Source organism: Oncorhynchus keta, chromosome 23 (assembly GCF_023373465.1).
Source record: "Oncorhynchus keta strain PuntledgeMale-10-30-2019 chromosome 23, Oket_V2, whole genome shotgun sequence".
NCBI classification, from domain to species: Eukaryota; Metazoa; Chordata; class Actinopteri; order Salmoniformes; family Salmonidae; genus Oncorhynchus; species Oncorhynchus keta.
The window spans coordinates 9080780-9106661 of NC_068443.1; the positions used below are offsets into that span (position 1 = coordinate 9080780).

General features: G+C 45.0%; 1 protein-coding gene across 1 annotated transcript in view; it reads right to left on the reverse strand.

Moving 5' to 3' along the window:
- Window positions 1–21923: 21923 nt before the first annotated feature.
- Window positions 21924–25882, reverse strand: part of lig1 (ligase I, DNA, ATP-dependent) — a 35985-nt gene continuing 32026 nt past the window's right edge. The window contains exons 27-28 of the mRNA XM_052476260.1: window positions 22726–22818; window positions 21924–22309 (exon numbers count right to left, since the gene is read on the reverse strand). Of these exons, the coding sequence (XP_052332220.1) occupies window positions 22235–22309; window positions 22726–22818 (168 nt within the window). The 3' untranslated portion in view covers window positions 21924–22234. The remainder of the gene's footprint in view (window positions 22310–22725; window positions 22819–25882) is intronic.

A 25882-nucleotide genomic window follows, 5' to 3' on the forward strand; every position in this document is an offset into this window, starting at 1 on the left:
TGCGCTTTTAACGGACCTCTGAGACTATCACAGTGCAGGTGCATTTATACGGAGACTTGATTACACACAGGTGGATTGTATTTATCATCATTAGTCATTTAGGTCAACATTGGATCATTCAGAGATCCTCACTGAACTTCTGGAGAGAGTTTGCTGCACTGAAAGTAAAGGGGCTGAATAATTTTTCAGTTTTTGATTTGTTAAAAAAGTTTGAAATATCCAATAAATGTCGTTCCACTTCATGATTGTGTCCCACTTGTTGTTGATTCTTCACAAAAAAATACAGTTTTATATCTTTATGTTTGAAGCCTGAAATGTGGCAAAAGGTCGCAAAGTTCAAGGGGGCCGAATACTTTCGCAAGGCACTGTATGTACAGACTCAGTGAGCACAGCCTTGCTATTGAGAAAGGCCGCCGTAGGCAGACCTGGCTCTCAAGAGAATACAGGCTATGTGCACACTACCCACAAAATTAGGTGGAAACTGAGCTGCACTTCCTAACCTCCTGCCAAACGTATGAACATATTATAGACACATACTTCCCTCAGATTACACAGACCCACAAAGAATTCGAAAACAAATCCAATTTTGATAAACTCCCATATCTACTGGGTGAAATACCACAGTGTCTCATCACAGCAGCAAGATTTGTGACCTGTTGCCACAAGAAAAGGGCAACCAGTGAAGAATAAACACCATTGTAAGTACAACATATATTTATGATTATTTATTTTCCCTTTTGTACTTTAACTATTTGCACATCGTTACAACACTGTATTTAGACATAATATGACATGTGAAATGTCTTTATTATTTTTGAACTTTTGTGAGTGTCATGTTTACTGTTAATTTTTTATTGTTTATTTACATTTTACATTTACATTTAAGTCATTTAGCAGACGCTCTTATCCAGAGCGACTTACAAATTGGTGCATACACCTTATGACATCCAGTGGAACAGCCACTTTACAATAGTGCATCTAAATCTTTTTAGGGGGGTGAGAAGGATTACTTACCCTATCCTAGGTATTCCTTGAAGAGGTGGGGTTTCAGGTGTCTCCGGAAGGTGGTGATTGACTCCGCTGTCCTGGCGTCGTGAGGGAGTTTGTTCCACCATTGGGGGGCCAGAGCAGCGAACAGTTTTGACTGGGCTGAGCGGGAACTGTACTTCCTCAGTGGTAGGGAGGCGAGCAGGCCAGAGGTGGATGAACGCAGTGCCCTTGTTTGGGTGTAGGGCCTGATCAGAGCCTGGAGGTACTGAGGTGCCGTTTCATATTTCACTTTTGTTGATCATCTATTTCACTTGCTTTGGCAATCTAAACATATGTTTTTCCCATGCCAATAAAGCCCTTAAATTGAAATGAGAGAGAGAAAGAGCGAGCGAGCGAGAGAGAGAGAGAGAGAGAGAGAGAGAGAGAGAGAGAGAGAGAGAAGGACAGAGAGAGCGAGCGAGTGAGAGAGAGAGAGAGAAACCTTCTCACAGCAGGCAGTGATAAAACACTCATGTGGTAAGGCAAGACCATCAACAACACACAGAGAGAAGAGGTAAGGAGAACTCTCAGGCTATATTCCAAATTGCACCCTATTCCCTCTATATTGCACTGCTTTTGACCAGAGAAAACAGGGAACAGGGTGCCATTTGGGAGTTACATTTAGGTGTAACAGACCAGCTGTCTACAGTGTCTGAGTGTAACAGAGCCAGCTGTCTACAGTGTCTGGGTATAACAGACCAGCTATCTACAGTGTCTGGGTATAACAGACCAGCTGTCTACAGTGTCTGGGTATAACAGACCATCTGTCTACAGTGTCTAGGTTGAACGGGAGGCCGAGGCTTTGTCTGGGTGAAACAGGCCAGTTGTCTACAGTGTCTGGGTTTAACAGAGCCAGTTGTCCATAGTGTCTGGGTTTAACAGAGCCAGTTGTCTACAGTGTCTGGGTGTAACAGAGCCAGTTGTCTACAGTGTCTGGGTGTAACAGAGCCAGTTGTCTACAGTGTCTGGGTTTAACAGAGCCAGTTGTCTACAGTGTCTGGGTTTAACAGAGCCAGTTGTCTACAGTGTCTGGGTGTAACAGAGCCAGTTGTCTACAGTGTCTGGGTGTAACAGAGCCAGTTGTCTACAGTGTCTGGGTGTAACAGAGCCAGTTGTCTACAGTGTCTGGGTGTAACAGAGCCAGTTGTCTACAGTGTCTGGGTGTAACAGAGCCAGTTGTCTACAGTGTCTGGGTGTAACAGAGCCAGTTGTCTACAGTGTCTGGGTGTAACAGAGCCAGTTGTCTACAGTGTCTGGGTGTAACAGAGCCAGCTGTCTACAGTGTCTGGGTATAACAGACCAGCTATCTACAGTGTCTGGGTATAACAGACCAGCTGTCTACAGTGTCTGGGTATAACAGACCATCTGTCTACAGTGTCTGGGTATAACAGACCATCTGTCTACAGTGTCTGGGTGTAACAGAGCCAGCTGTCCACAGTGTCTGGGTATAACAGAGCCAGTTGTCTACAGTGTCTGGGTATAACAGAGCCAGCTGTCTACAGTGTCTGGGTATAACAGAGCCAGCTGTCCACAGTGTCTGGGTTTAACAGAGCCAGTCTGTCTACAGTGTCTGGGTATAACAGAGCCAGTCTGTCTACAGTGTCTGGGTATAACAGACCAGCTATCCAGTGTCTGTAACAGACCATCTGTCTCAGTGTCTGGGTGTAACCATCTGAGCCAGACCATCTGTCTACAGTGTCTGGGTATAACAGACCAGCTATCTACAGTGTCTGGGTATAACAGACCAGCTGTCTACAGTGTCTGGGTATAACAGACCATCTGTCTACAGTGTCTAGGTTGAACGGGAGGCCGAGGCTTTGTCTGGGTGAAACAGGCCAGTTGTCTACAGTGTCTGGGTGTAACAGAGCCTGTTGTCTACAGTGGCTGGGTGTAACAGAGCCAGTTGTCTACAGTGTCTGGGTGTAACAGAGCCAGTTGTCTACAGTGTCTGGGTGTAACAGAGCCAGTTGTCTACAGTGTCTGGGTGTAACAGAGCCAGTTGTCTACAGTGTCTGGGTGTAACAGAGCCAGTTGTCTACAGTGTCTGGGTGTAACAGAGCCAGTTGTCTACAGTGTCTGGGTGTAACAGAGCCAGTTGTCTACAGTGTCTGGGTGTAACAGAGCCAGTTGTCTACAGTGTCTGGGTGTAACAGAGCCAGTTGTCTACAGTGTCTGGGTTTAACAGAGCCAGTTGTCCATAGTGTCTGGGTTTAACAGAGCCAGTTGTCTACAGTGTCTTGGTGTAACAGAGCCAGTTGTCTACAGTGTCTGGGTGTAACAGAGCCAGTTGTCTACAGTGTCTGGGTTTAACAGAGCCAGTTGTCTACAGTGTCTGGGTGTAACAGAGACAGTTGTCTACAGTGTCTGGGTGTAACAGAGCCAGTTGTCTACAGTGTCTGGGTGTAACAGAGCCAGTTGTCTACAGTGTCTGGGTGTAACAGAGTCAGTTGTCTACAGTGTCTGGGTTAACAGAGCCAGACAGTGGGATAATTACCAGGCATGTTGGTAGAAGGGCACCAGTGGAATGTCTTGGACTGGCCGGGTCGGAGGGTTAGAGGGATCTGGTTAGCGTCTTTAGGGCTGGTGGGAGGTGGCAGGAGGCCGAGGCTTTGTCCCAAATGGCACACTGGCTTTTCCCGATGGGTCAAGGTCAAAAGTGCTAATTGGGCACAGACAATACTTTCTGGTCATGAGGAAAGATGGAGGGAGGGAGGGAAAAAGAGGCCAGAGGGAGGGAGAGACAGAGGCCAGAGAGAGAGGTCGAAGGAGAGACAGAGGTAGAGGGAAAGAGAGAGGCCAGAGAGAGACAGAGAGAGAGGCAGAGGGAGATACAGAAGCCAGAGAGAGAGGTAGAAGGAGAGACAGAGAGACAGGCAGAGGGAGAGAGAGAGGCCAGAGAGAGACAGAGGCCAGAGAGAGAGGTAGAAGGAGAGACAGAGGCAGAGAGAGAGGCAGAGGAAAAGACAGAGGGAGAGAGACAGAGAGAGAGGCAGGGGGAGAGAAAGACAGAGGGAGAGAGAAACAGAGAGAGAGGCAGAGGGAGAGAGAAACAGAGAGAGAGACAGAGGGAGAGAGAAACAGAGAGAGAGAGACAGAGGGAGAGAGAAACAGAGAGAGAGGCAGAGGGAGAGAGAAACAGAGAGAGAGGCAGAGGCAGAGAGAGAGGCAGAGGAAAAGACAGAGGGAGAGAGACAGAGAGAGAGGCAGGGGGAGAGAAAGACAGAGGGAGAGAGAAACAGAGGGACAGACAGAGGCCAGGGACCAGAGTGACAGAGGCATCTGGTCATTTAGCTAATGTCCAAAGAAGTGATCCAAAAGAGTTGCCAGACAGTCAGTCCCTCAGAGGAGCAGCAGTGTGGGCCTACGCCAAGCAACACTGGGGAAAACAACCACTGCTGTGGACTCATCACAACACAAACACCATCAACACCCTGGGCCAATATTAACAAAGCGTCTCAGTCAGAGTAGAATTGCTGATCTAGGATCAGTTTCGGTCTTTTAGATCATAATTAATAAGATTACATGGACAGGGGGCACCTGATCCTGGATCAGCACACCTACTCTGAGACGCTTTATGAATACAGGCCAAGATTCTGCTCCCAAACTGAAAGCTAACGGGAGAAAGGAGATTTATCCATCCAAAGCCCAGAGTGCCACAAGCAGCCAAACCAGCCATGGGAACACACAGTCGACAACTCCAGAATATCCTCCAGCTTGGAGACTGCAAATCAGGATTAAAAAAACAATTATTTCAATAATGGTGGAATATGAATAGAAATAGGATTTGGCTTAATATGGTCTTGGTAGATTGCATTGACGAGACATGCAGGTCTATTGTATTCAATAATATATGACAATAAAGTGACAGTGGAGACTGTGGAAAGAACATGGGGCTGGCTGTCTGCATCCCAAATGGCACCCTATACACTATATAGTGCACTACTTTTGACCAGGGCCCGTAGTGAACTATGTAGTGGATAAGGCACCATTAGGTACTCAGCTAGGGTGATAAAGCTGGCCTGACATCATCAAGTCCATTTATCTAAAGGTTATTGGCCAACGCTTGCTGGTCCTGTGCCTCAAGAAAAACACTCATATTCTGTGGGTTCAGATGAGGACAATGGTAGGGCCTGTCCCTCGCTCCCTCGTGCCCTCGCACGGCCCGAGATGTCACAGAAAGCACCAAACAAGGTATGGAGGGGTAGAGAGCGACACAGAGATGGAGGGGTGGAGAGAGAGGGTGCAATGGAAGAGAACAAACACATTGTTCTGGGTGGAGAAAAGGAGTATTGTGTGCAAGACAAATAGCCGTGGTGGGAGAAAGAGGAGAGGAGACAAAAGGAAAGAGAGAGGTGAGAACCGTTATTTGTCAAACACCCCGAAAAATTCCTAACTGTTTGAGATAATCCATGAGAGTGTTCAGGGACTCTTGGAGCTCAGGAGGGAGGCTGTGCATTTCAGCCAACTTCTCAGCACTGTTACCAAGCCTTCCCACTATCTCTCTCGCTCTCTTCATTTCATTTGAAGTCTGTGAACAGAGCTGAGCAGTGATGTCATTTGATGTGTCAGTTGCTTTTTCTTCACATTTACATGTAGCGACTCCATCAGGACATGTAGACATGTAGCTACTCCATCAGGACATGTAGACATGTAGCTACTCCATCAGGACATGTAGACATGTAGATACTCCATCAGGACATGTAGACATATAGCTACTCCATCAGAGATGTAGACATGTAGATACTCCATCAGGGATGTAGACATGTAGATACTCCATCAGGGATGTAGACGTGTAAATACTCCATCAGGACATGTAGACATGTAGCTACTCCATCAGGACATGTAGACATGTAGATACTCCATCAGGACATGTAGACATATAGCTACTCCATCAGAGATGTAGACATGTAGCTACTCCATCAGGGATGTAGACATGTAGCTACTCCATCAGGACATGTAGACATATAGCAACTCCATCAGGACATGTAGACATGTAGCTACTCCATCAGGACATGTAGACATGTAGCTACTCCATCAGGACATGTAGACATGTAGCTACTCCATCAGGACATGTAGACATGTAGCTACTCCATCAGGACATGTAGACATATAGCAACTCCATCAGGACATGTAGACATGTAGCGACTCCATCAGGACATGTAGACATGTAGCTACTCCATCAGGACATGTAGACATGTAGCGACTCCATCAGGACATGTAGACATGTAGCTACTCCATCAGGACATGTAGACATGTAGCTACTCCATCAGGACATGTAGACATATAGCGACTCCATCAGGGATGTAGACGTGTAGATACTCCATCAGGACATGTAGACATGTAGATACTCCATCAGGACATGTAGACATGTAGCGACTCCATCGGGGATGTAGACATGTAGCTACTCCATCAGGGATGTAGACATGTAGATACTCCATCAGGGATGTAGACATGTAGCTACTCCATCAGGGATGTAGACATGTAGCTACTCCATCAGGGATGTAGACGTGTAGATACTCCATCAGGGATGTAGACATGTAGCTACTCCATCAGGGATGTAGACATGTAGCTACTCCATCAGGGATGTAGACGTGTAGATACTCCATCAGGGATGTAGACGTGTAGATACTCCATCAGGGATGTAGACATGTGGCTACTCCATCAGGACATGTAGACATGTAGCGACTCCATCAGGACATGTAGACATGTAGCGACTCCATCGGGGATGTAGACGTGTAGATACTCCATCAGGGATGTAGACATGTAGATACTCCATCAGGACATGTAGACATGTAGATACTCCATCAGGACATGTAGACATGTAGATACTCCATCAGGGATGTAGACATGTAGATACTCCATCAGGGATGTAGACATGTAGATACTCCATCAGGACATGTAGACATGTAGATACTCCATCAGGACATGTAGACATGTAGATACTCCATCAGGGATGTAGATACTCCACAGGGATGTAGATAGATCCATCAGGGATGTAGACGTGTAGATACTCCATCAGGGATGTAGACGTGTAGATACTCCATCAGGCATGTAGACATGTAGATACTCCATCAGGACATGTAGACATGTAGATACTCCATCAGGGATGTAGACGTGTAGATACTCCATCAGGGATGTAGACGTGTAGATACTCCATCAGGGATGTAGACATGTAGATACTCCATCAGGGATGTAGACGTGTAGATACTCCATCAGGGATGTAGACATGTAGATACTCCATCAGGGATGTAGACGTGTAAATACTCCATCAGGGATGTAGACGTGTAGATACTCCATCAGGGATGTAGACATGTAGATACTCCATCAGGGATGTAGACATGTAGCTACTCCATCAGGGATGTAGACATGTAGCTACTCCATCAGGGATGTAGACGTGTAGATACTCCATCAGGGATGTAGACATGTAGCTACTCCATCAGGGATGTAGACATGTAGCTACTCCATCAGGGATGTAGACGTGTAGATACTCCATCAGGGATGTAGACGTGTAGATACTCCATCAGGGATGTAGACATGTGGCTACTCCATCAGGACATGTAGACATGTAGCGACTCCATCAGGACATGTAGACATGTAGCGACTCCATCAGGGATGTAGACGTGTAGATACTCCATCAGGGATGTAGACATGTAGATACTCCATCAGGACATGTAGACATGTAGATACTCCATCAGGGATGTAGACGTGTAGATACTCCATCAGGGATGTAGACATGTAGATACTCCATCAGGGATGTAGACGTGTAGATACTCCATCAGGGATGTAGACGTGTAGATACTCCATCAGGGATGTAGACATGTAGATACTCCATCAGGGATGTAGACATGTAGCTACTCCATCAGGGATGTAGACATGTAGCTACTCCATCAGGGATGTAGACGTGTAGATACTCCATCAGGGATGTAGACATGTAGCTACTCCATCAGGGATGTAGACATGTAGCTACTCCATCAGGGATGTAGACGTGTAGATACTCCATCAGGGATGTAGACGTGTAGATACTCCATCAGGGATGTAGACATGTAGATACTCCATCAGGGATGTAGACATGTCAGGGATGTAGACATGTAGATACTCCATCAGGACATGTAGACATGTAGCGACTCCATCAGGGGACATGTAGATCAGGGATGTAGACGTGTAGATACTCCATCAGGGATGTAGACGTGTAGATACTCCATCAGGGATGTAGACATGTAGATACTCCATCAGGGATGTAGACATGTAGCTACTCCATCAGGGATGTAGACGTGTAGATACTCCATCAGGGATGTAGACATGTAGCTACTCCATCAGGGATGTAGACGTGTAGATACTCCATCAGGGATGTAGACATGTAGCTACTCCATCAGGGATGTAGACGTGTAGATACTCCATCAGGGATGTAGCTACTCCATCAGGGATATAGCTACTCCATCAGGGATGTAGACGTGTAGATACTCCATCAGGGATGTAGACATGTAGCGACTCCATCAGGGATGTAGACATGTAGCTACTCCATCAGGGATGTAGACGTGTAGATACTCCATCAGGGATGTAGACGTGTAGATACTCCATCAGGGATGTAGACATGTAGATACTCCATCAGGGATGTAGACATGTAGCTACTCCATCAGGGATGTAGACATGTAGCTACTCCATCAGGGATGTAGACATGTAGATACTCCATCAGGGATGTAGACATGTAGCTACTCCATCAGGGATGTAGACATGTAGATACTCCATCAGGGATGTAGACGTGTAGCTACTCCATCAGGGATGTAGACATGTAGATACTCCATCAGGGATGTAGACGTGTAAATACTCCATCAGGGATGTAGACGTGTAGATACTCCATCAGGGATGTAGACGTGTAGATACTCCATCAGGGATGTAGATACTCCATCAGGGATGTAGATACTCCATCAGGGATGTAGACGTGTAGATACTCCATCAGGGATGTAGACGTGTAGATACTCCATCAGGACATGTAGACATCAGGGATGTAGCGTGTAGATACTCCATCAGGGATGGATGTAGATACTCCATCAGGGATGTGTAGATACTCCATCAGGGATGTAGACGTGTAGATACTCCATCAGGGATGTAGACATGTAGATACTCCATCAGGACATGTAGACATGTAGCGACTCCATCAGGGATGTAGACGTGTAGATACTCCATCAGGGATGTAGACATGTAGATACTCCATCAGGGATGGATGTAGATACTCCATCAGGGATGTAGATACTCCATCAGGGATGGATGTAGATACTCCATCAGGGATGTAGATACTCCATCAGGGATGTAGACGTGTAAATACTCCATCAGGGATGTAGACGTGTAAATACTCCATCAGGGATGTAGTAAATACTCCATCAGGGATGTAGATACTCCATCAGGGATGTAGACGTGTAGATACTCCATCAGGACATGTAGACATGTAGATACTCCATCAGGGATGTAGACATGTAGATACTCCATCAGGGATGTAGATACTCCATCAGGGATGTAGTGTAGATACTCCATCAGGGATGTAGACATGTAGATACTCCATCAGGGATGTAGACATGTAGATACTCCATCAGGGATGTAGACATGTAGATACTCCATCAGGGATGTAGACATGTAGCTACTCCATCAGGGATGTAGACGTGTAGATACTCCATCAGGGATGTAGACATGTAGATACTCCATCAGGGATGTAGACATGTAGATACTCCATCAGGGATGTAGACGTGTAGATACTCCATCAGGGATGTAGACATGTAGATACTCCATCAGGGATGTAGACATGTAGATACTCCATCAGGGATGTAGACATGTAGCTACTCCATCAGGGATGTAGACGTGTAGATACTCCATCAGGGATGTAGACATGTAGATACTCCATCAGGGATGTAGACATGTACCTATTCCATCAAGTGCGACATGACAGACAATGACAGACCAGGGTGCTTCCAAACGGCACACTATTCCCTATATAGTGCACTACTTTTAACATTTTTGGACAAAAGCAGTGCATTATAATGTGAATAGGGTTCCACTCCGGACACACCCTGGGTTCGGTTTAGGTGGGCGGACTCAGTTGATCAGGTAAATTAATCAGGTCCAACATCAGGTTATTTAATCTGAACCAACATCTAGTTAGTTAATCTGAACCAACATCAGGTTATTTAATCTGGTCCAACATCAGGTTATTTAATCTGGTCCAACATCAGGTTATTTAATCTGGTCCAACATCAGGTTATTTAATCTGGTCCAACATCAGGTTATTTAATCTGAACCAACATCTAGTTAGTTAATCTGAACCAACATCAGGTTATTTAATCTGAACCAACATCAGGTTATTTAATCTGAACCAACATCAGGTTAGTTAATCTGAACCAACATCAGGTTAAGTTAGGTTATCTGTTAACCAACATCAGGTTAGTTAATATCAGGTTAGTTAATCTGGTCCAACATCAGGTTAGTTAATCTGGTCCAACATCAGGTTATTTAATCTGGTCCAACATCAGGTTATTTAATCTGAACCAACATCTAGTTAGTTAATCTGAACCAACATCTAGTTAGTTAATATGCACCAACATCAGGTTATTTAATCTGAACCAACATCAGGTTATTTAATCTGAACCAACATCAGGTTATTTAATCTGAACCAACATCAGGTTATTTAATCTGGTCCAACATCAGGTTAGTTAATCTGAACCAACATCAGGTTATTTAATCTGAACCAACATCAGGTTATTTAATCTGAACCAACATCAGGTTATTTAATCTGAACCAACATCAGGTTATTTAATCTGAACCAACATCAGGTTATTTAATCTGAACCAACATCAGGTTATTTAATCTGAACCAACATCAGGTTATTTAATCTGAACCAACATCAGGTTAGTTAATCTGAACCAACATCTAGTTAGTTAATATGCACCAACATCAGGTTAGTTAATCTGAACCAACATCAGGTTAGTTAATCTGAACCAACATCTAGTTAGTTAATATGCACCAACATCTAGTTAGTTAATCTGAACCAACATCAGGTTATTTAATCTGAACCAACATCTAGTTAGTTAATCTGAACCAACATCAGGTTATTTAATCTGAACCAACATCAGGTTATTTAATCTGAACCAACATCAGGTTATTTAATCTGAACCAACATCAGGTTATTTAATCTGAACCAACATCAGGTTATTTAATCTGAACCAACATCAGGTTAGTTAATCTGAACCAACATCAGGTTATTTAATCTGAACCAACATCTAGTTAGTTAATCTGAACCAACATCAGGTTATTTAATCTGAACCAACATCAGGTTATTTAATCTGAACCAACATCAGGTTATTTAATCTGAACCAACATCAGGTTATTTAATCTGAACCAACATCAGGTTATTTAATCTGAACCAACATCAGGTTATTTAATCTGAACCAACATCAGGTTATTTAATCTGAACCAACATCAGGTTAGTTAATCTGAACCAACATCAGGTTATTTAATCTGAACCAACATCAGGTTATTTAATCTGAACCAACATCAGGTTATTTGCACATTCATCTTCTGCACATCCTACCATTCCAGTGTTTATTTGCTATATTGTTAATCTGAACCAACATCAGGTTAGTTAATCACCACTAGGTTGGTCTATTTAATTGCCTTTACAACTCCTTATTTTACCTCATTTGCACTCACTGTATATAGACAGGTTTTTCCCACTGTATTATTGACTGTATGTTTGTTTATTCAACATGTGTAACTCTGCGTTGTTGTAATGTGGTTAGTTAACTGCTGTTGTTAATCTTTATCAGGTTAGTTAATCTATCTGGCCAGGTCGTCCAACATCAGTTGTAAATGAGAGCTTGTTCTCAACTAGCCTACCTGGTTAAATAAAGGTGAAATACAAATACAATAAATACAAATGTAATATGCATCAACATCAGGTTAGTTAATCTGAACCAACATCAGGTTAGTTAATCTGAACCAACATCTAGTTAGTTAATCTGAACCAACATCAGGTTATTTAATCTGAACCAACATCAGGTTATTTAATCTGAACCAACATCAGGTTATTTAATCTGGTCCAACATCAGGTTATTTAATCTGGTCCAACATCAGGTTATTTAATCTGAACCAACATCAGGTTAGTTAATCTGAACCAACATCAGGTTAGTTAATCTGAACCAACATCAGGTTAGTTAATCTGGTCCAACATCAGGTTATTTAATCTGGTCCAACATCAGGTTAGTTAATCTGAACCAACATCAGGTTAGTTAATCTGAACCAACATCAGGTTAGTTAATCTGGTCCAACATCAGGTTAGTTAATCTGAACCAACATCAGGTTAGTTAATCTGAACCAACATCAGGTTAGTTAATCTGAACCAACATCAGGTTAGTTAATCTGAACCAACATCAGGTTATTTAATCTGGTCCAACATCAGGTTATTTAATCTGGTCCAACATCAGGTTATTTAATCTGGTCCAACATCAGGTTATTTAATCTGAACCAACATTTAGTTAGTTAATACGCACCAACATCAGGTTATTTAATCTGAACCAACTTCGAGTTAGTTAATCTGGTCCAACATCAGGTTATTTAATCTGGTCCAACATCAGGTTATTTAATCTGGTCCAACATCAGGCAGTCTATAGTGGAAACAGATTGAATAAATGGAAACCAGGTCTGCGTACCAAATGGAACATCAGGGCCCTGGAAGAAGGTAGTGCACTATACAGGGAGCTGGGTGCCATCGAGCACAAAACCAGAGCAGTACTCTGCCCTGCAGGCCCATGTTCTGAGCCAGCTGCTCCTCAGTGAACACTGAACACCAGCTCCCTCTCCTCCCCCGCTCTGCAACCCTACACCACTGTCCTGATACACTACCACAGAAGGAGGATATTCTACAGCTCACATTCTATTGTGCATTAGCTGCTTCTTCATCTTCCTAGTTTCAGGTATTGTTTTATCAGAAGAGCCAGGGACAGAGAGGCAGTCAACCCAGGGACAGAGAGGCAGTCAACCCAGGGACAGAGAGGCAGACATAACAGGGACAGACAGACAGTCAACCCAGGGACAGAGAGGCAGTCAACCCAGGGACAGAGAGGCAGTTAACCCAGGGACAGAGAGGCAGTCAACCCAGGGACAGAGAGGCAGTTAACCCAGGGACAGAGAGGCAGTCAACCCAGGGACAGAGAGGCAGTTAACCCAGGGACAGAGAGGCAGTTAACCCAGGGACAGAGAGGCAGTCAACCCAGGGACAGAGAGGCAGTTAACCCAGGGACAGAGAGGCAGTTAACCCAGGGACAGAGAGGCAGTTAACCCAGGGACAGAGAGGCAGTCAACCCAGGGACAGAGAGGCAGTTAACCCAGGGACAGAGAGGCAGTTAACCCAGGGACAGAGAGGCAGTCAACCCAGGGACAGAGAGGCAGTCAACCCAGGGACAGAGAGGCAGTCAACCCAGGGACAGAGAGGCAGTCAACCCAGGGACAGAGAGGCAGTCAACCCAGGGACAGAGAGGCAGTCAACCCAGGGACAGAGAGGCAGTCAACCCAGGGACAGAGAGGCAGTCAACCCAGGGACAGAGAGGCAGTCAACCCAGGGACAGAGAGGCAGTCAACCCAGGGACAGAGAGGCAGTCAACCCAGGGACAGAGAGGCAGTCAACCCAGGGACAGAGAGGCAGTCAACCCAGGGACAGAGAGACAGTCAACCCAGGGACAGAGAGGCAGTCAACCCAGGGACAGAGAGGCAGTCAACCCAGGGACAGAGAGGCAGTCAACCCAGGGACAGAGAGGCAGTCAACCCAGGGACAGAGAGGCAGTTAACCCAGGGACAGAGAGGCAGTCAACCCAGGGACAGAGAGGCAGTCAACCCAGGGACAGAGAGGCAGTCAACCCAGGGACAGAGAGGCAGTCAACCCAGGGACAGAGAGGCAGTCAACCCAGGGACAGAGAGGCAGTCAACCCAGGGACAGAGAGGCAGTCAACCCAGGGACAGAGAGGCAGTCAACCCAGGGACAGAGAGGCAGTCAACCCAGGGACAGAGAGGCAGTCAACCCAGGGACAGAGAGGCAGTCAACCCAGGGACAGAGAGGCAGTTAACCCAGGGACAGAGAGGCAGTCAACCCAGGGACAGAGAGGCAGTCAACCCAGGGACAGAGAGGCAGTCAACCCAGGGACAGAGAGGCAGTCAACCCAGGGACAGAGAGACAGTCAACCCAGGGACAGAGAGACAGTCATCCCAGGGACAGAGAGACAGTCAACCCAGGGACAGAGAGGCAGTTAACCCAGGGACAGAGAGGCAGTCAACCCAGGGACAGAGAGGCAGTCAACCCAGGGACAGAGAGGCAGTCAACCCAGGGACAGAGAGGCAGTCAACCCAGGGGCAGAGAGGTAGTCAACCCAGGGACAGAGAGACAGACATAACAGGGACAGACAGACAGACATCCCAGGGACAGAGAGACAGACATAACAGGGACAGAGAGGCAGTCAACCCAGGGACAGAGAGACAGACATAACAGGGACAGACAGACATCCCAGGGACAGAGAGACAGTCAACCCAGGGACAGAGAGACAGTCAACCCAGGGACAGAGAGACAGACAACCCAGGGACAGAGAGACAGACATCCCAGGGACAGAGAGACAGTCAACCCATGGACAGAGAGACAGACAACCCAGGGACAGAGAGACAGACAACCCAGAGATACGTACAGTATGTGAATAAATAGCTTACATTCTACTGTGCAAACATTAGCTGATTCTTTCTTGTTTCAGGTATGAATGAAATATCAAAAATAATATGTATAACATCTTACACAATTTATTCATAATAGAAGTAGCAAGAAAAGCTAGGAGAGGAAACCCACATGGTGAGATTTAGAGAGAGCGAGAAACCCAATCATTAACAGATGGGAAAGGGGAAGACAATCTAAATGCCCATGCCCAGGCTGGCTCAATGGAGCCCTTCTCCTACCCTGTAGGAGCAGACTGACGCCCCAGCACAGGTCACATCACAACCCCCTCACTTCCACACACACACTCACTTTGGGGTTTGTGTCACAAATAGCAACCTATTCCCTACATAGTGCACTACTTTTGACCAAGTAGAAGCCACATATAAACGAAACAACCACCAAGTATGGCATTTTGGCAAACACAACTAGAGCACACACCACTCTGATTGTTATTACTGTGCACAGAACTCTAAAATCCATTTTTACTTCCTGTAATGACCACGTGACCTTGGCTCTCTTCACTGACCTGCATGGTAATTATAGTGGATGGAGTCCAGACTTCCTGTAATTACCACGTGACCTTGGCTCTCTTCACTGACCTGCATGGTAATTATAGTGGATGGAGTCCAGACTTCCTGTAATTACCACGTGACCTTGGCTCTCTTCACTGACCTGCATGGTAATTATAGTGGATGGAGTCCAGACTTCCTGTAATGACCACGTGACCTTGGCTCTCTTCACTGACCTGCATGGTAATTATAGTGGATGGAGTCCAGACTTCCTGTAATGACCACGTGACCGTGGCTCTCTTCACTGACCTGCATGGTAATTATAGTGGATGGAGTCCAGACTTCCTGTAATGACCACGTGACCTTGGCTCTCTTCACTGACCTGCATGGTAATTATAGTGGATGGAGTCCAGACTTCCTGTAATTACCACGTGACATTGGCTCTCTTCACTGACCTGCATGGTAATTATAGTGGATGTAGTCCAGACTTCCTGTAATGACCACGTGACCTTGGCTCTCTTCACTGACCTGCATGGTAATTATAGTGGATGGAGTCCAGACTTCCTGTAATTACCACGTGACCTTGGCTCTCTTCACTGACCTGCATGGTAATTATAGTGGATGGAGTCCAGACTTCCTGTAATGACCACGTGACCTTGGCTCTCTTCACTGACCTGCATGGTAATTATAGTGGATGGGAGTCCAGACTTCCTGTAATTACCACGTGACCTTGGCTCTCTTCACTGACCTGCATGGTAATTATAGTGGATGGAGTCCAGACTTCCTGTAATTACCACGTGACCTTGGCTCTCTTCACTGACCTGCATGGTAATTATAGTGGATGGAGTCCAGACTTCCTGTAATTACCACGTGACCTTGGCTCTCTTCACTGACCTGCATGGTAATTATAGTGGATGGAGTCCAGACTTCCTGTAATGACCACGTGACCTTGGCTCTCTTCACTGACCTGCATGGTAATTATAGTGGATGGAGTCCAGACTTCCTGTAATGACCACGTGACCTTGGCTCTCTTCACTGACCTGCATGGTAATTATAGTGGATGGAGTCCAGACTTCCTGTAATTAGCACGTGACCTTGGCTCTCTTCACTGACCTGCATGGTAATTATAGTGGATGGAGTCCAGACTTCCTGTAATGACCACGTGACCTTGGCTCTCTTCACTGACCTGCATGGTAATTATAGTGGATGGAGTCCAGACTTCCTGTAATTACCACGTGACCTTGGCTCTCTTCACTGACCTGCATGGTAATTATAGTGGATGGAGTCCAGACTTCCTGTAATTACCACGTGACCTTGGCTCTCTTCACTGACCTGCATGGTAATTATAGTGGATGGAGTCCAGACTTCCTGTAATGACCACGTGACCGTGGCTCTCTTCACTGACCTGCATGGTAATTATAGTGGATGGAGTCCAGACTTCCTGTAATGACCACGTGACCTTGGCTCTCTTCACTGACCTGCATGGTAATTATAGTGGATGGAGTCCAGACTTCCTGTAATGACCACGTGACCTTGGCTCTCTTCACTGACCTGCATGGTAATTATAGTGGATGGAGTCCAGACTTCCTGTAATTAGCACGTGACCTTGGCTCTCTTCACTGACCTGCATGGTAATTATAGTGGATGGAGTCCAGACTTCCTGTAATGACCACGTGACCTTGGCTCTCTTCACTGACCTGCATGGTAATTATAGTGGATGGAGTCCAGACTTCCTGTAATGACCACGTGACCGTGGCTCTCTTCACTGACCTGCATGGTAATTATAGTGGATGGAGTCCAGACTTCCTGTAATGACCACGTGACCTTGGCTCTCTTCACTGACCTGCATGGTAATTATAGTGGATGGAGTCCAGACTTCCTGTAATGACCACATGACCGTGGCTCTCTTCACTGACCTGCATGGTAATTATAGTGGATGGAGTCCAGACTTCCTTTTCATTGTCTAAACTCAGGCTGGGAAATGCATCTGTTTGATTCTGCTCCATGAACCGTCAAGCCGCTTTGCATTTCCTCACATCACACCAGGCGGCGTCCTCGTTTCGCCCTTGTTCCTCCGAATACACACAGAACATTGGAAAATTGTGTTACACCGATATTCTGCATAAATTCATGTCTTGAGGAAATCTCATCTCTTGTTGCATTGTTTTGTTGATTTCTACAGGGAACTTGGATTGTGTGGTTGTGTTAATTGAACTCTGGTGAACTGTTGAGATGGAACCATGTACAGTTAAGGCATCGTTACATATTGTACAGTAATATTTGAAGAGTCAATAATTGTAAGTGACTGGAGATAAGTTAACAAAAAAGCTTTGTGGGTTATTGGGGTAAACTAGAATATACCTCTTCAATTCCAAGGATACAAACGATGTGAGGAGTGTTAAGAGTTGACCTTGCCTCACATTCCATGCGAATCAGCTTCAGATTTCAATGGTGTTAAGTCGACAAGAGGATGAACTGAGAAGTACGGGACCATATTATCTACACAACACAAAAGGAGGTGCTGAGTGGATCCGGCTATTTCAGCCACAGCCATTGTTGACAGGTGTATAAAAAAAAAAGAATCGAGCAGAGCCATGCAATCTCCATAGACAAACATTGACAGTGGAATGGCCTTACTGAAGAGCTCAGTAACTTTAAATATTTCCCAGTCAAAGGATGCCACCTTCCCAAGTCAGTTCATCAAATTTCTGCCCTGCTAGAGCTTCCCGGCTCAGCAGTAAGTGCTGTTACAGTGACGTTGGAAACAAGGAGCAACAACAGCTAGACTCTTAGCTCCAGTAAAGGGAAATCTTAATGCTACAGCATCCAATGACATTCTAGACGATTCTGTTCTTCCAACTTTGTGGCAGCAGTTTGGGGAAGGATCTTTCCTGTTTCAGCATGACAATGTCCCCGTGCACAAAGCCAGGTCCATACAGAAATGGTGTGTCAAGATCAGTGTGGAAGAACCTGACCTCAAACCCATTGAACTCCTTTGGGATGAATTGTAAGGGCGACTGTGAGCCAGAGCTAATCGCCCAACATCAGTGCCCGACCTCACTAATGTTCTTGTGGCTGAATGGAAGCAATGTTCCAACATCTAGTGGAAAGCCTTCCCAGAAGAGTGGAGGCTGTTATAGCAGCAATGTTCCAACATCTAGTGGAAAGCCTTCCCAGAAGAGTGGAGGCTGTTATAGCAGCAATGTTCCAACATCTAGCGGAAAGCCTTCCCAGAAGAGTGGAGGCTGTTATAGCAGCAATGTTCCAACATCTAGTGGAAAGCCTTCCCAGAAGAGTGGAGGCTGTTATAGCAGCAATGTTCCAACATCTAGCGGAAAGCCTTCCCAGAAGAGTGGAGGCTGTTATAGCAGCAATGTTCCAACATCTAGTGGAAAGCCTTCCCAGAAGAGTGGAGGCTGTTATAGCAGCAATGTTCCAACATCTAGTGGAAAGCCTTCCCAGAAGAGTGGAGGCTGTTATAGCAGCAATGTTCCAACATCTAGTGGAAGGCCTTCCCAGAAGAGTGGAGGCTGTTATAGCAGCAATGTTCCAACATCTAGTGGAAGGCCTTCCCAGAAGAGTGTAGGCTGTTATAGCAGCAATGTTCCAACATCTAGCGGAAAGCCTTCCCAGAAGAGTGGAGGCTGTTATAGCAGCAATGTTCCAACATCTAGCGGAAAGTCTTCCCAGAAGAGTGGAGGCTGTTATAGCAGCAATGTTCCAACATCTAGTGGAAAGCCTTCCCAGAAGAGTGGAGGCTGTTGTAGCAGCAATGTTCCAACATCTAGTGGAAAGCCTTCCCAGAAGAGTGGGGGCTGTTATAGCAGCAAAGGGGGGGGACCAATTCCATATTAATGCCCATGATTGAAATTAGATGTTGGATGAGCAGGTGTCCACATACTTTTGGTCATATAGTGTACATAGTAAACTCATAGGGCTCAGTTTAAAAGTAGTGCACTATGTAGGGAGTATGGTGCCAAATACATTAAACCACGTAGTGCACTATAATGGGGTGCAATTTGGGACACAAACGTATAGTATGAAGCTGTGAGTGAGAGGTACTGAGGGTGCAGAGCTTTTTGTTTACTCCTGTGGACTCAATTCAAGTCACTATGTACTGCAAATATTAAGTTCCATTCAACTCCTCATTACACTGGCTGGCACATAGGACAACAAAGGGAACCACGTGGTCTTCACTCACTGCCTGAATTATAAAACCTTAGAAGACATTAAAAGGGTAAAGGGAAAAGGAGGGGATACCTAGTCAGTTGTACACGGAAGGCTTTCAGACTCATACATGCTAAGGACAAGTTATAACCTAGTCAGTTGTACACGGAAGGCCTTCAGGCTCATACATGCTCAGGACAAGTTATAACCTAGTCAGTTGTACACGGAAGGCCTTCAGGCTCATACATGCTAAGAACAAGTTATAACCTAGTCAGTTGTACACGGAAGGCCTTCAGACTCATACATGCTAAGGACAAGTTATAACCTAGTCAGTTGTACACGGAAGGCCTTCAGACTCATACATGCTAAGGACAAGTTATAACCTAGTCAGTTGTACACGGAAGGCCTTCAGGCTCATACATGCTAAGGACAAGTTATAACCTAGTCAGTTGTACACGGAAGGCCTTCAGGCTCATACATGCTAAGGACAAGTTATAACCTAGTCAGTTGTACACGGAAGGCCTTCAGGCTCATACATGCTAAGGACAAGTTATAACCTAGTCAGTTGTACACGGAAGGCCTTCAGGCTCATACATGCTAAGGACAAGTTATAACCTAGTCAGTTGTACACGGAAGGCCTTCAGACTCATACATGCTAAGGACAAGTTATAACCTAGTCAGTTGTACACGGAAGGCCTTCAGGCTCATACATGCTAAGGACAAGTTATAACCTAGTCAGTTGTACACGGAAGGCCTTCAGGCTCATACATGCTAAGGACAAGTTATAACCTAGTCAGTTGTACACGGAAGGCCTTCAGGCTCATACATGCTAAGGACAAGTTATAACCTAGTCAGTTGTACACGGAAGGCCTTCAGGCTCATACATGCTAAGGACAAGTTATAACCTAGTCAGTTGTACACGGAAGGCCTTCAGGCTCATACATGCTAAGGACAAGTTATAACCTAGTCAGTTGTACACGGAAGGCTTTCAGACTCATACATGCTAAGAACAAGTTATAACCTAGTCAGTTGTACACGGAAGGCCTTCAGGCTCATACATGCTAAGAACAAGTTATAACCTAGTCAGTTGTACACGGAAGGCCTTCAGACTCATACATGCTAAGGACAAGTTATAACCTAGTCAGTTGTACACGGAAGGCCTTCAGGCTCATACATGCTAAGAACAAGTTATAACCTAGTCAGTTGTACACGGAAGGCCTTCAGACTCATACATGCTAAGGACAAGTTATAACCTAGTCAGTTGTACACGGAAGGCCTTCAGACTCATACATGCTAAGAACAAGTTATAACCTAGTCAGTTGTACACGGAAGGCCTTCAGGCTCATACATGCTAAGGACAAGTTATAACCTAGTCAGTTGTACACGGAAGGCCTTCAGACTCATACATGCTAAGGACAAGTTATAACCTAGTCAGTTGTACACGGAAGGCCTTCAGGCTCATACATGCTAAGGACAAGTTATAACCTAGTCAGTTGTACACAGAAGGCTTTCAGACTCATACATGCTAAGGACAAGTTATAACCTAGTCAGTTGTACACGGAAGGCCTTCAGACTCATACATGCTAAGAACAAGTTATAACCTAGTCAGTTGTACACAGAAGGCCTTCAGGCTCATACATGCTAAGGACAAGTTATAACCTAGTCAGTTGTACACAGAAGGCCTTCAGGCTCATACATGCTAAGAACAAGTTATAACCTAGTCAGTTGTACACAGAAGGCCTTCAGACTCATACATGCTAAGAACAAGTTATAACCTAGTCAGTTGTACACGGAAGGCCTTCAGACTCATACATGCTAAGAACAAGTTATAAAGCCTAGTCAGTTGTACACAGAAGGCTTTCAGACTCATACATGCTAAGGACAAGTTATAACCTAGTCAGTTGTACACGGAAGGCTTTCAGACTCATACATGCTAAGGACAAGTTATAACCTAGTCAGTTGTACACGGAAGGCCTTCAGACTCATACATGCTAAGGACAAGTTATAAAGCCTAGTCAGTTGTACACGGAAGGCCTTCAGACTCATACATGCTAAGGACAAGTTATAAAGCCTAGTCAGTTGTACACGGAAGGCCTTCAGACTCATACATGCTAAGGACAAGTTATAAAGCCTAGTCAGTTGTACACGGAAGGCCTTCAGGCTCATACATGCTAAGGACAAGTTATAAAGCCTAGTCAGTTGTACACAGAAGGCCTTCAGGCTCATACATGCTAAGGACAAGTTATAAAGCCTAGTCAGTTGTACACAGAAGGCCTTCAGGCTCATACATGCTAAGGACAAGTTATAAAGCCTACCTGCAAGTTTCAGGTAAAGAGTTACCTAAATATGCATCGTAACAATCTGAACGATGGAAGTCATCAATAGTCTTGACGTTGTTTTTTAAAAGTTTTTTTACTGCATATGTTGAGAAAAACATGTTTAGTGGCTAAAATGAGCACACACACACACACACACACACACACTATTATAAAATTAGCAAAAGCCTTTATTCACATACATCACGGTGATTTGACAACTGTACTTTATACTGGTGTGAATACGATCCCCCCACAAAATAAGCCTTAGGTACAACAACAAACTGTTTAACCTCATAACATTGGCAACGCCTATATATCTAGCAACACAGCTGTTCACAGGGTCTTCACTTTCATTTTTGCATTGGCAGAGCCATATTCAGGTTCATCATTTAAAAAAACAATAATAATAATTATGTACACATTGAGGTTTCACCCGAGTTATTGGCGACTGGATGGGCAGCTGATCGGGTCAGAGGTCAGTAGTAGTCCTCGAGGTCAGCTTTGTCACCCTGATTCTGAACAACCTGCTGCTTCCTGTATAAATCAGCAATCTAAAAGAAAAATAGAAGGACAGAAATCAGTGACTTGATTTCAGAGAGAAAAACAAACGCTTCTGAGGGAGACGTTAAGATACAGAGAAGGAGAGGTGGAGCAAAGAGCAAACAAATACATCTTCCCTTGATTCCTTGCATCCTCTCCCCTTGACACCTTCTCAAAACTCACTGGAGAAGGTCCAGGGGGCGGGACCTTGGACATTCAGAAGGTCCAGGGGACGGGACCTTGGACATTCAGAAGGTCCAGGGGACGGGACCTTGGACATTCAGAAGGTCCAGGGGGCGGGACCTTGGACATTCAGAAGGTCCAGGGGGCGGGACCTTGGACATTCTCCTCCAATACAGTTGAGCAGGAGGAGAGAAGAAAGGACGCGATGTGCAACAAGACACACAACTCCAGTGTCTCAACGTACCTGTCCACCTGAAGTGGCCTCCTCCGGCTTCTTATCATCTCTGATCCTCAGGAAGCGTGGGAACCGAAGAGAGATGCCCTTCTCTGGGTCACACTGGGAAACAGAAGAGAAAATACACATGAATCACCGGCAACACTGTATTTGGCTAGTCCCAAATTGTTTTGTAGACTGTCAACAACATTTCAACTAACTATACTCAAACCATAACCCCAGCAAACGGTTGAAGACATTCTCTGGGTCACAAAGAGAGAAGATACGAGGACCAGAGAAAATGCATTACAACAAGACCCTCTGAGTGAGTGCAGGTTTGACCAGCTAAATGAACATTAAAACAAGACCCTCTCAGTGAGTGCAGGTTTGACCAGCTAAATGAACATTAAAACAAGACCCTCTCAGTGAGTGCAGGTTTGACCTGCTAAATGAACATTAAAACAAGACCCTCTCAGTGAGTGCAGGTTTGACCAGCTAAATGAACATTAAAACAAGACCCTCTGAGTGAGTGCAGGTTTGACCAGCTAAATGAACATTAAAACAAGACCCTCTCAGTGAGTGCAGGTTTGACCAGCTAAATGAACATTAAAACAAGACCCTCTGAGTGAGTGCAGGTTTGACCAGCTAAATGAACATTAAAACAAGACCCTCTCAGTGAGTGCAGGTTTGACCAGCTAAATGAACATTAAAACAAGACCCTCTCAGTGAGTGCAGGTTTGACCAGCTAAATGAACATTAAAACAAGACCCTCTCAGTGAGTGCAGGTTTGACCAGCTAAATGAACATTAAAACAAGACCCTCTCAGTGAGTGCAGGTTTGACCAGCTAAATGAACATTAAAACAAGACCCTCTCAGTGAGTGCAGGTTTGACCAGCTAAATGAACATTACAACAAGACCCTCTCAGTGAGTGCAGGTTTGACCAGCTAAATGAACATTAAAACAAGACCCTCTCAGTGAGTGCAGGTTTGACCAGCTAAATGAACATTACAACAAGACCCTCTCAGTGAGTGCAGGTTTGACCAGCTAAATGAACATTAAAACAAGACCCTCTGAGTGAGTGCAGGTTTGACCAGCTAAATGAACATTAAAACAAGACCCTCTCAGTGCAGGTTTGACCAGCTAAATGAACATTAAAACAAGACCCTCTCAGTGAGTGCAGGTTTGACCAGCTAAATGAACATTAAAACAAGACCCTCTCAGTGAGTGCAGGTTTGACCAGCTAAATGAACATTAAAACAAGACCCTCTCAGTGAGTGCAGGTTTGACCAGCTAAATGAACATTAAAACAAGACCCTCTCAGTGAGTGCAGGTTTGACCAGCTAAATGAACATTAAAACAAGACCCTCTCAGTGAGTGCAGGTTTGACCAGCTAAATGAACATTAAAACAAGACCCTCTCAGTGAGTGCAGGTTTGACCAGCTAAATGAACATTAAAACAAGACCCTCTCAGTGAGTGCAGGTTTGACCAGCTAAATGAACATTACAACAAGACCCTCTCAGTGAGTGCAGGTTTGACCAGCTAAATGAACATTACAACAAGACCCTCTGAGTGAGTGCAGGTTTGACCAGCTAAATGAACATTACAACAAGACCCTCTCAGTGAGTGCAGGTTTGACCAGCTAAATGAACATTAAAACAAGACCCTCTCAGTGAGTGCAGGTTTGACCAGCTAAATGAACATTAAAACAAGACCCTCTCAGTGAGTGCAGGTTTGACCAGCTAAATGAACATTACAAGACAAGACCCTCTGAGTGAGTGCAGGTTTGACCAGCTAAATGAACATTAAAACAAGACCCTCTGAGTGAGTGCAGGTTTGACCAGCTAAATGAACATTAAAACAAGACCCTCTGAGTGAGTGCAGGTTTGACCTGCTAAATGAACATTAAAACAAGACCCTTCAGTGAGTGCAGGTTTGACCAGCTAAATGAACATTAAAACAAGACCCTCTGAGTGAGTGCAGGTTTGACCAGCTAAATGAACATTAAAACAAGACCCTCTCAGTGAGTGCAGGTTTGACCAGCTAAATGAACATTAAAACAAGACCCTCTCAGTGAGTGCAGGTTTGACCAGCTAAATGAACATTAAAACAAGACCCTCTGAGTGAGTGCAGGTTTGACCAGCTAAATGAACATTAAAACAAGACCCTCTGAGTGAGTGCAGGTTTGACCAGCTAAATGAACATTAAAACAAGACCCTCTGAGTGAGTGCAGGTTTGACCAGCTAAATGAACATTAAAACAAGACCCTCTGAGTGAGTGCAGGTTTGACCAGCTAAATGAACATTAAAACAAGACCCTCTCAGTGAGTGCAGGTTTGACCAGCTAAATGAACATTAAAACAAGACCCTCTCAGTGAGTGCAGGTTTGACCAGCTAAATGAACATTAAAACAAGACCCTCTCAGTGAGTGCAGGTTTGACCAGCTAAATGAACATTACAACAAGACCCTCTCAGTGAGTGCAGGTTTGACCAGCTAAATGAACATTACAACAAGACCCTCTCAGTGAGTGCAGGTTTGACCAGCTAAATGAACATTAAAACAAGACCCTCTCAGTGAGTGCAGGTTTGAACAGCTAAATGAACATTACAACAAGACCCTCTCAGTGAGTGCAGGTTTGACCAGCTAAATGAACATTAAAACAAGACCCTCTCAGTGAGTGCAGGTTTGACCAGCTAAATGAACATTACAACAAGACCCTCTCAGTGAGTGCAGGTTTGACCAGCTAAATGAACATTACAACAAGACCCTCTCAGTGAGTACAGGTTTGACCAGCTAAATGAACATTACAACAAGACCCTCTCAGTGAGTGCAGGTTTGACCAGCTAAATGAACATTAAAACAAGACCCTCTCAGTGAGTGCAGGTTTGACCAGCTAAATGAACATTACAACAAGACCCTCTCAGTGAGTGCAGGTTTGACCAGCTAAATGAACATTAAAACAAGACCCTCTCAGTGAGTGCAGGTTTGACCAGCTAAATGAACATTAAAACAAGACCCTCTCAGTGAGTGCAGGTTTGACCAGCTAAATGAACATTAAAACAAGACCCTCTCAGTGAGTGCAGGTTTGACCAGCTAAATGAACATTAAAACAAGACCCTCTGAGTGAGTGCAGGTTTGACCAGCTAAATGAACATTAAAACAAGACCCTCTCAGTGAGTGCAGGTTTG